At 37.3% G+C, this 12,025-nt stretch overlaps 2 protein-coding genes across 2 annotated transcripts; both read right to left on the bottom strand.

The window, feature by feature from the left end:
• Positions 1 to 214: 214 nt before the first annotated feature.
• On the bottom strand, positions 215 to 1,165 carry LOC127228136 (olfactory receptor 2AG1). The gene has a single exon (XM_051192610.1). It carries the CDS (start codon positions 1,163 to 1,165, stop codon positions 215 to 217), a length of 951 nt encoding a protein of 316 aa, XP_051048567.1.
• Positions 1,166 to 10,798: 9,633 nt separating this feature from the next.
• Positions 10,799 to 11,749, bottom strand: LOC127228137 (olfactory receptor 2AG1). Its single transcript, XM_051192611.1, has one exon. It carries the CDS (start codon positions 11,747 to 11,749, stop codon positions 10,799 to 10,801), a length of 951 nt encoding a protein of 316 aa, XP_051048568.1.
• Positions 11,750 to 12,025: the final 276 nt, after the last annotated feature.

Here is a 12,025-nt window from a genome sequence, read left to right as displayed (position 1 = left end):
TTTACAGGAAGAATGATCTTAGTTCTTAGTGAATATTATGTTATGAAATACATCATGAAGATAAAACACGAATGCATTTACAAATGTAGCTTTGCTTCTATAATTCTCCATCAAAATGCATACATTTATTCTTCTGGTTTTGTGAGAAATATTTCAAAGAGGAAGTTTCTGACTTCGAGAGAATTTTAGTATAAGGGACAGCTATTAATGATACCTAGAAGGTAGGGTGTGTTGGAAATAACCGCTTTCCCAGGACTCTCTTCAAAGCCCCACTGACCTCCTTATTCCTTAGGCTGTAGATTAGAGGATTCAGAGCAGGGGTGACAATTGTGTACAAAAAAGAGAGGATGTTTTCTTGCTTGGAACTATGGTAGGAACTAGGTAGGATGTACATGACTGTGAGAGGTCCATAGTACATGCCAACCACTGTTAGATGGGAAGAGCAGGTGACAAGGGCTTTCTTCCTGCCCTCATTTGAGGGCATATTGAGCACAGTGAACAGAATTAGTGAGTAGGAGGCCAGGATGGCAGCAAGAGGAGGAATTAGCAAGGTCACACCCATCAAATAAACCGAGAGTTCATACGTGGAGGTATCTGCACAGGCCAACTTCAACAATGGGGGGATCTCACAGAACAGGTGTCTAATTTCACGGGATTTGCAGAAGGGATACTGCATAGTGTAGATGGTATATCCTAGGGCACTTAGGGAAGCTGGAATCCATGATATAGCTATCATAAGCCAGCAAATTCTTGGCCTCATGAAGATCATGTAGTTCAATGGATGACAAATAGCCACATACCTGTCATAGGCCATGAAGGCCAGAAGGAGGTCTTCAGCACTACCCAGTGCCAGTTCCAGAAACATCTGAAGGGCACAACCTCCAAAGGTAATGCTGTTGTCTCTCAGCAGAAAATCCATGACAGCCTTGGGACTGATAACTGATGTAAGAAGAAGATCCATGAGAGAGAGCTGCCCAAGCAAGAGGTACATGGGGACATGGAGGTACACATCCATTGTGATTATTAGGATCAGCAGTCCATTGCTGATCAGTGCCAACATGTACAATGCAGCCATTGTAGCACAGAGAAGTTCAGGAGAGCTACTTCCATCCAGAATCCCCACCAAGACGAAGCCACCTCCCAAGGTGGAGTTACAGGGGTCCATGCTGTGTGTTCTCTTTAGTTGTCTAGAAATAGTTAACTCAGTTTAGTTTTGCTATTTTAGACTTTGTTTTGTAAAGTCATGGGCCTCTGAAGGTGTTCAGTGTATCTATTGTAAGATCTAAATTTCCCATTACTAAATTACTAAATGGGAAAAACCAAGCTGTGCTTCTTGGTTTCCAAATTTACATTTCTTATTGTATCTTGATAAAAGTTTTGTCTATGCATACAACAGGTACATAGGAAGGACTACATAAATGTTATTCCTTTGTAAAATACTGACCAGAACATTAAACTTGAAAAAATGTCTTTCCTAGAAAAGCTAAATTATATTTCATGTGAGGGTTAAAAAATATTCTGACCTACATATTCCTTAGCACTTCATTTGTTAATGGCTTAACTATTTTAATTAGTTTTTCATAGATATATTTAAATATTTCCAAGCTGGTTCAGAAATGTGATTTCAATAAATTTCCCCACATTTCTTCATTCTGTTTATGTGCTTTGAGAAGGGATATTTCTATGAGTTCAAGACTCACCTCATTTGATGGTGCTTTTGCCTGGATCTCCTGAGTATTAGGATTTCAAGCATGTATTAAACTTTATCTTTTTTTTACATCTCATAAGCCAATATGTATGTAGCAAATACCATTAAAGGGAGGCATTTTATTTATCTTAATTATTTCTGTTGCCCATCCCCACCTTCTCTGTGAGTCTTGTGAGGACTACTAAGTATCAGAAATTAGGTTATAGTGCTGAGAAAATGTTCCTTGTAGAATTAAACCTTTATTATTAATACAAACATATTTGTTTGTTTTGCTTGATTATTATTCAATAAATGTATGGGAAGGTACAGAATTGCAACACTTGAATCCTTTCACAGAAAAGTGAGTCTGTCTTGTTTTGGAGAAATGATGAAAAGTAACTGAAGAGTAGATAGACTTTGTTGTAATCAGTCCAGATAATCCCAAACCAATATTGTCTTTGTCCTTGATGTTTACTTTCCCTTCTTCAGTATGAAGCACATGCAATAGATAGAAGGGGTACAGAGTTAGGGAAGAAAACCTATCCATGGTTGGGTGCATGGTTCTCAAATCTATGGGGAAGCTCACAAGAGCAGGGGTCTAAGATTGATAGGTGCCACTGCTGTGTATCATGTCAGGTAAGATGAAGGCAATTCCAAGTGTAGAGTGAAATATGTAAAAGTAAACCATCCCTCTATAAATCATGGTGTGTGTGTGTGTGAGTGTGAGTGTGTGTGTGTAAATATATATTGGTATCTCATTAGTTTCCATTGGCTTCACTAGATGACATAAGTACCTTAAGAGACAAATGGTATGAGAATATAAAATGAGTATCAGTTCATGTCCTTTTAGAGCATTCATCCGCTCTCTAGTGTTTATCACCAAAAGCTATAGCATCTACAGGCTCTGGAGATAGATACTGAGATTACTATTAAGAAGAAGGTGACCAGATCTAGACTCTAACATAGATTTTAATCCTTCATAACTGATTCCTTCTTATCATTTAAAAAATCTAAAATAGGGAGATTTAAAGCACAACAGAAACCAAAGTACTAGGGAATCTGGAATGGTAATTTTAATTAAAAGATAGATAAATTCATTACCTTTGGTGGTAAATAGCCTAGGTACTTGACCAACTGTAGGTTCCTTTGAAGACTGAGGATATTCAAACATAAACAGAAAGTGAAGATGTGGTTTAAATTCAGCAGCACTTAACTGATTAGCTCTGCTAAGTTGGCAAAATTTGTCAACACTCCATCCATGTCAGGTAAAAGGGCTGTTCTAGTGTAACCTGTAATCTACAGGTGTGAACTGGAGAAGGCAGTGAAGAGAGCCAAGCAACATTCTTTGGGTAGCATCATATGGAAGATGACTTCCCTGATAAGAGTTGGTGTAAATTGCTCCCATTTTAAAAATTGCATAGAGACAGTCCTTTCAGTTTAATGTCATGTTGTTTCAGACATTATTGGATCTGGTAATTAAGGTTTCCTTATTCCTGCTGCTAGGGTCTAAGAGCAATGGTGACTGAAGGAAATAGACATTTGAAGAAATTTTCAAAGAGTCTTGTTATGTATTACCTCCATGCTCCTGGGGCCAAGAGTAAGATAGGGTTTTGTCAAGGGGCTTTGTCTTTAGATTACAGGACCTACTTTTTTCTTTCGCCTCTGCATAGCTTCAGAGGGACTTAATTCCCAGCTGAAATAGCCTCTCCTGGAAATGTTGATATGGGGAATTATAAATTAATGAATCCTCTTGGGTAAGTTTCTGATTTAATTTCCAAGACTTTTCTGTCAGTTAATGAACTCCACAGGTCCAAGTTACTTTCTCTTGTGATTGTAGGATCTACTTCCTCATACCCCCAAACTGCTGAGATTATCAGTGTACGAATACCCAACTTTTTTGATTTCTATAGAGTTCTAAAGGAAATATTGACAAGCCATTTATAAACATCTAACCTTCAAACATTTGTTTTTTTTAAATATTTATTTATTTTCTTAAATTTCATTTTACATTCCAACCACAGTTTTCCCTTCCACCACCTGTCCTTCCCTCCCATCCCTTTCCCCAAGTCTACCACCAATCCACTCCTCCTCATGGGTAAGGGCTCTCATGAGAAGTCAACAAAGTCTGACACAACAGGTTGGGGCAGGGCCAAGCCCATCTCTCAATGCATTAAGGCGGACCATGGCATCCCACTATAGAGACTTCAAACAAATGGTAATTAAATAAATGATGATGAAGGATATTGCATATTCATCATAGGAAAAATCCATCAAGAAGTCTCAATCCTGAACACATATGCCCCAAATACAAGGGCACACACATTAAGAAAAGAGACGACATTGCTAAAGCTTAAATTGAATATCATACCACACAAAATAATAGTGGGAGACTTCTGTCTGCCAGACAGAAAATTAACAGAGAAATAAAGGATCTAACAGGTATTATGATTCAAGTGGGTTTAACAGATATATAAGCATTCCATTCAAACACAAAAGAATATACCTTTTTCTTAGCAACCTATGGAACCTTCTCTAAAACTGACCATATATTTGACCACAAAACAGATCTCAAGAGTTATAAAAAAATTTTTGAATAATCCCTGTATCTTAACAGATCACCATGGCTTAAAGTTAGAATTGAACAACAACACAAATTCTAGAAAGCCTATAAACTCCTGGAAACTGAATGTCCAAATGAAACACCCCTGGGACAAGAAAGAAATAAAGACAGAAATGAATGATTTCCTAGAATTCAATAAAAATGAATGTACAACATACCTAATTATACAACTTACACTGTGTAAATGTACCATATTTTCTGTATCCATTCTTTGGTTGAGGGGCATATAGGTTGCTTCCAGGTTCTGGCTATTACAGAAAATGCTGCATGAACATAGTTGAACAAATATCCTTCTTGTATGAATGTGCATCGTTTGGGTATATGCCTAAGAGTAGAATTGCTGGATTTTGAGGTGGACTGGTTCCTTTTTATAGAGAAACTGCCATACTGATTTCCAAAATAGCTGTACAAGTTTTCCATCCCACCAGCAATTGAGGAGTGTTCCCCTTCGTCCTCTTTTATTGGTGTTCTTCATTATAGCTATTATGATGGGTATAACATGGTATCTCAAGACTTGTTTTGATTTGTATTTCCCTGATGGCTAAGGATGTTGAACACTTTCTGAAGTATCTTTGAGCCATTTTAGATTCCTCTATTGAAAATTCTCTATTAAGTTCTGTACTCCTCCTTTTAATCGAATTATTTGATGTTTTGGTGTCTAGATTCTTGAGTTCTTTGTATGTTTTGTAAATCAACGCTCTGCCAAATGTGGGGTTGGTGAAGACCTTTTCCAATTTTGTAGGCTGCCATTTTGTCTTGTTGATTGTGTCCTTTGCCTTACAGAAGCTTCTCAGTTTTAGGAGGTCCCATTTATTGTCGATCTCAGTGTCTGTGCTACTGGTGTTATGTTCAAGAAGTGGATTCCTGTACCAATTTGTTCAAAGGTACCTCCAACTTTCTCTTCTAAAAGGTTCAGTGTGGCTGGATTTATGCTGAGGTCTTTGATCCATTTGAACTTTAGTTTTGTGCATGGCGAAAGATATGGATCTATCTATCTGCAATCTTCTACATACCCAAATCCAGTTATGCCAGCACAATTTGTTGAAGATGCTTTCTTTTTTCCATTGTATAGATTTAGCTTCTTTGTCAAAAATCAGGTGTGTGTGTGTTAATATCAGGGTTTTCATTTAGATTCCATTGGTCTTCTTGTCTATTTTTGTGCCAATACCAAGTTGTTTTCAGAACTCTAGACCTATAATAGAGTATGAAGTAGAGGATGGTGATGCCTCCAGAATTTCCTGTATTGTACAGTGTTGTTTTGACTATCCTGGGCTTTTTGTTTTTCCATGTAAAGTTGAGTATTGTTATGTCAAGGTCTGTGAAGAATTGTGCCCAGATTTTGATGGGGATTGCATTGAATCTGTAGATTGCTTTTGGCAAGACTGCCATTTTTCCTATGTTGATCCTACCTATACAAGAATGTGGGAGATCTTTCCAATTTTGGTATCTTCTTTATTTCTTTAAAGACTCTACATTCTTGTCATATAGGTCTTTCACCTGTTTGGTCAGAGTTACCTGAAGTGTTTTTATGTTGTTTGTGGCTATTGTAAAGGGTGATGATTCTCTGATTTCTTTTTCAGCCCCTTTATTGCCTTATTGGTCTTTTCTCAGTGTTCCATAATTCTTGGCATTTTGTGTTACTTAATTGTTGATTTAAGATTTTCTTTGGTCAATGAATCTATTTCCTCTAGTTTATCTTTAGCATCTGAGATTCTTTTATCTCTTATATTATCTTGGTTATGCTTGCATCTGTAGTTCCTGTCCATTTACCCAGCTTTTCTATTTCCAGCAATTCCTCAGTTTGTGTTTTCTAATTGTCCATATTTCCTTTTTCATGTCTTAAACTGTTTGAATTGTTTCCTTCATCTGTTTTAGTTTTTTTCCCTTGGGTTTCCTTGCTTTCTTTAAGAGATATGTTGATTTCTTGCATTTTTCAGTTTGTTATTTCTTCCATTTGTCATATCCTCTTTGAGAGCCTCTATCATTTTCATGAAGTTGTTTTTAAGGCCATTCTCTTCTGTTTCATCTATATTGGGATATTCAAGTCTTGCTGATGTAGAATCCCTCAACTCTGGTGGTGTCAAATAAGTCTTTCTGTTGTTGCATGTGTTCTTATACTTTTGCCTCCCCATCTCTTATTCCAGGGGGTACAGGTGGGGTCTCTCCTTTTCTCTTTACCAGAGGGTGGAGGGGCAAGACAAGAATGGCGGCCTATGCTGGATGCTTTGTTCTGCCTCCAGATCTCTCTGGGGATTCTTCACACAATCTTGATATGAGGATATGTGCCTAGTTTTATTTAATCTTGTTATGTCATGTTCAGTTCATAGCTCTTTGAGATCTGCTCTTTTCTGAAGGGAAATGGAGGAACAATGGATCTGAGGGAAATGGGAAGTAGGGAAACTGAGAGGAGTGGAGGGAGGGGATGCCATGATCACAGTATAATGTTTGAGAGAAGAATAAATTAAAAATATACAATTATAAAATCAAACATACACAAAAAGTTACTAATATAAAAGTGTATGCAACAGATACTGCGCCCTTTCAATCTGTTTACTTTTTGGCTTGGCACATGGGTTTTCAAGGGACATCATCAGAATCAGCTTCATTAAAGTAAATAATATTTGTAAAAATAATTGTTTTTTTCAAAGTTATCATAGTAAGTTATTTAGTAACAATAGTAAATACAACTGGAAGAAAACATGACTATCTTACAATATATAGATTTTCCTAGCTTTCAGTTTTTACTATTTTTTAAATTAAAAAATAGTTTTAAAATTTTTTTCATGTATTCATAGGAAGCATTTTTATAAAATCCATCTCTTTTTATCTTCCCTCCAATCATCCCATACCCACTGCAATGCTTTCCCCTCACATTTCATCCACTCTCTTTGAATCTTCTGAGTCCATTTTTTATTTCCTGAGTGTGCATGGGTGTAGAACAATCTACAATGTATAGATAGCCTTGCAAGGCTGCATTGCTGAAAAAAATTACTTTTTAAAAACTCCCATCATGGGGCTTGGTTTGGTCTTATTCTGGTTCTCCAGCTGACAGACTGAGGTCTGTGAGCTCCCACTTGTTCAGGTCAGCTGTTTCTGTGGGTTTTCCCAGCATGGTCTTGAATCCTTTGCTCATCATTCCTTCCTTTCTACAACTGGATTCCAGGACTTTGGCTCAGTGCTTAGCTGTGAATCTCTGCTTCCGCTTCCATCAGCTACTGGGTGAAGGTTCTAGGATGGCATTTAGATAGTCATCAAACTCATTATAGGGGAAGGGCATTTCAAGTATCCTCTCCACTATTGCTTAGATTGTTAGTTGGGATCATCCTTGTGGATTTCTGGAGATTTTCCTAGTGCCAGTTTTCCTGTTAAGACCATAAGGGCTCCCACTATTAGGTATCCCTTTCCTTTCTCTCCTCTGTTCTTGCCCCAACTCAGTCTTCCTGATCTCTATGTCTTCCCCCTTTCCTTCTCCCATCCTTTTTATCCTCCCTCCCTTTCTCCCTCCCTTCCTCCTTTCCTCCCTCTCTCCTTTCCTTCCTCCCTCCCTCCTTGCTCCAAATGTACTCAGGAAATCTTGTCCCTTTCCCCTTCTCGGGGGGTCCATGTATGTCTCTCTTAGGGGCTTCCTTGTTTCCTTTCCTAGCTTCTTTGGGGTTGAGGATTGTAGGCTGGTTATCCTTTTCTATATGAATAATATCCAGTTATGAGTGCATACATACCATTACCATGTTTTTATTTTCTTTCTGTGTCTGGGTTACTTCCCTCATGATGGTTTCTTCTAGTTCTATCCATTTACCTGTGAATTTCAAGATTCCATTTTTCCCCTCTGATTAGTACTTCACTGTGTAAATGTATCTTATTTTCTTTACTCATTCTTTGATTAAGGGGCATCTAGGTTGCTTCTAGGTTCTGACTATTACAAATAATGCTTCTATGAACATAGTTGAATAGATGTCATTGTGGTATGAATGTGCATCCTTTGGGTATATGCCTGGATCTTGAAGTAGACTGGTTCCCATTTTCCTGAGGAGCTGCCATACTGATTTCCAAAGTGTCTGTACATGTTTGCATTTCCTGGGGGATCTGGGCAGTCTGGCAGTGGAACCAGTATTTATCGCTAGTGAATGAATGGACTTTGGGAGGGATACTCTCTCAGACTGTATACACAGGAGAGGGCCCATGTCCTGCCCCAAATGATGTGACAGGCCCCATGGGAGGCCTCACCCTCTCTGAGGAGTGGATGGGAGGGGAATAGAAGGTTGGTGAGGGGAATGGGAGGATGGGAGGAAGAGGGGAATAGGATTCGTATGCAAAATAAGATGTTTAATTTAAATAAAAATATAAAAAACAAAAAAGAATACAGCATTGTAAAGACAGCTCTAGGATAGAATTTATATTTAATTATTTATATTGCTTTCACTTCTTATTATGTACAAAACAACAAAAAATAAAATAAACAGCTACCTTATACTGAAAAGAAAAAAATACAAATACTTCCATCATATATTTTAATATCAAGTGATACACTAGAATAGAAATTATAACCAATATTATAATAACCATAGTATCTATGTCCTCAATCTTGGATTGTAAAAAATATTAATAAGAAAAATATAAATTATTCAAATTGCTTATATATATATGTATATATATATAATCTTCATAAGACTTTTCCTAAAGTAAAAGATTAGTCATATACATGAGACATTATCATTGCTAATTACTATAAACACTTATAAACACATGCATTATACAGCATTTGTATGACAGTGATTAAATAGCTAGTTACATTACAGAACAACCATGTGCTATCATACACTATTATAATTTTCTTATAACAGATATATGTTAGACTTTATTCATATATTCTGCATATATATTTATATTTCACATACAATATTTATTTCCAATATGGTAACTTCTATTTATTATCTAGCTTCTATGAGCTCCACTTATTAAGAACCTTTTAAGTGTTATAAATGAAGGAGTTACAATGATATTTTGTTCTTGTTAAAACACAATAAGCAGTAATACCAACCCCACAGTACTGCATATTTAAGTTAGCAAAAAAAAGAAAATCACATTGTCCCTTTCCCTTAATTTTCAAATTTTAACTTATTTTTTCCTTCAAATTCTTCATTTATCTGTTTCTACCAATAGCATGTCAAGATGTCCCTTTTTCAGTGTCTATGGAAGCATTGGTTGTTAATTGCACTCTTGGCGATAACGGTCCTGTCTTCTGTTTTATCTCAACATAAAAATTATAAAACGTATGAATGCACACAGGTTACCATAAGATATTTTGACACATGTACAGATTGTGAAATATTTATGTTTAGAGTAATAGTAAACACATATTTTCTTTGTCATTGTTGAGACATGTTAATACATGTTAGGAAAAATGGGAAAGTACTGTCTCATTCTGTAAGGAGTAAGGTTTTTCCTCTCGCTGCTGGTCTTATCCCTCCACTGCTCCAGCCCCAATTAACACTCTGAGACTCTGTATTTGATATGATGCTGTTAGCCAGGTACTAGTTTCTTATCGGCTAGCTCTGTCTTAATTATTAACCCATTTCTATGTATTTCCACGTGGTCTTACCAGCTAGAGGTGGCTGGTGGTTCTGCCTTCTCCAGACTCTCCATCTTGACCCCTCCTTACCACTTCCTCTTTCCTCCTTGTCTCCTAGTCCCTCCTATCTTTCTTTCCTATTGGCCAACAGTGCTTTATTCATTAACCAGTATGAGAAACATATACAGAATGACATCTCCCATCATCATTCTGCTCTTTGATTTTATTATTTACAGGCTAGAGTGGTGTTTATTTCAATTCCCATCACTAAAAGAAAGAGAAAGAAAAAGGAAAAGAGAACAACACAGAGAACAACACACTCACTCATACACACACCTAGAGAGAGAGAAATACAGAGACAGAGAGTCTGAATTGTGATACATATCAGAACATCCATAAATGCTAATGATTGGGAAAAAAGAAAGAATGTACAAAATATAACTCCCACCAACTCTTAAACAAAATAGTTATTGTCAATATTGTATTTTTTTGTGGTAAAGATTAGGTGGTTGAACATTTATGGAAGTTTTGGGAATTTTCTCCAATGAGTAAGTGACCTAATTACTTGAAACTAATTTTCAAAGTTCTTGGTCCAACAATGACTTCAATTTAATTTCCAGGGTTATGTCCAGATGGTAAGGCCAATTTGAACCTCTAAACTAAGCAGTTATATTGGAATATGTTGTCTAACTTTTAAAGACATAGATAATAACTTTAAACTGTGTAAATTAACTTCATTCTATAAAATACTGCATAATATTCAAAGAGAAGTTTTGAAAGTTTTTGGATCCTAAACTTATCTATCTATAAAAAAAAACACTTTTATTTTCTTGATTTTACCAGTAGCATTTCATTCATAGCAGAAGTCTTTTAATTTTTTTTTGGGGGGGGATAAAGTTTATAAGGCAGCTATTTGAACTACTTAGAATGTAGACTGTACTGACAACAACCTTTTCCCCAGGACTCTCTTCAAAGCCCCGGTGACCTCCTTATTCCTCAGACTGTAGATGAGGGGATTCAGAGCCGGAGTGAAAATTGTATAGAAAACTGAACTAATATTGTCTTGTTTGGGGCTGTGGAAGGAACTGGGTAGTACATACATGACTATGGCACCCCCATACCACATTCCAACCACAGTCAGATGGGATGAGCAAGTGACAAGAGCTTTCTTTCTGCCCTCATTTGAGGGCATGTGGAGTACAGTGAACAGGATTAGTGAGTAGGAAGCCAGGATGGCAGCAAGAGGGGGAATGAGCAATGTCACACCCATCACATAAACCATGAGCTCATATATAGAGGTGTCTGCACAGGCCAGCTTCAGCAAGGGAGGGATCTCACAGAACAGGTGTCTGATCTGCCTGGATTTACAGAAAGGATATTGCATGGTGTAGATGCTATATCCTAGAGCACTAAGGGATGCCAGGCTCCATGATGTGGCTACCATGAGCCAGCAGACTTTGTGACTCATTAAGATTGTATAGTTCAGAGGATGACAAATGGCCACATACCTGTCATATGCCATAAATGCCAAAAGGAGGTCCTCTGCACTACCCAGTGTCAGTTCCAGGAACATCTGAAGGGCACAGCCCCCAAAAGAGATGGTGTTGTCTTTGATGAGAAAATCTATTACAGCCTTAGGAGTGATAACTGATGTGAGGAGTAGATCCATGAGAGACAGCTGCCAGAGCAGAAGATACATGGGAACATGGAGTCGGGCATCCATGGTGATGACCAGAAGTAGCAGTCCATTGCTGGTCAGGGCTAGAAAGTACAGGGCTGTGATAGTGGCACAGAGCAGTTCAGGAAATCCACTGTCATCCAGAATCCCCACCAAGATGAAGCCACTTTCCAAAGTGGAGTTGCAGACCTCCATTCTGTGTGATCTCTGTAGCTGCTTAGGAAACATATTGTTCAGTGGGGTTTTGCTAATATTAACTCAAATTGTCAGTTGTCACACCAATATCCCCTTGAACTACTCAGAATGACTAGAAATATCCATCAATGTGTAGAATAGGTAGCATAATCATTAGAAAGTCACATCACAAAGTAATATGTAGAAAACTAAACCTGGAACATCTTTATAGAAAAATTGATGTCTGTTTTATGAACAAAGAAATATCCTAACATGTGGTATTGTAGTATAAAGTTT

The sequence above is a fragment of the Phodopus roborovskii genome, unplaced genomic scaffold (genome assembly GCF_943737965.1).
Source record: "Phodopus roborovskii unplaced genomic scaffold, PHOROB, whole genome shotgun sequence".
Taxonomy (NCBI): Eukaryota; Metazoa; Chordata; class Mammalia; order Rodentia; family Cricetidae; genus Phodopus; species Phodopus roborovskii.
The sequence above is the reverse complement of the archived record's forward strand: the minus strand, read 5'-3'. Positions and strand labels throughout refer to the sequence as shown.

Excerpts from the sequence above, each read along its gene's own strand:
- LOC127228136 (XM_051192610.1), bottom strand. The coding sequence starts at position 1,165 with ATGGACCCCTGTAACTCCACCTTGGGAGGTGGCTTCGTCTTGGTGGGG.
- LOC127228137 (XM_051192611.1), bottom strand. The coding sequence starts at position 11,749 with ATGGAGGTCTGCAACTCCACTTTGGAAAGTGGCTTCATCTTGGTGGGG.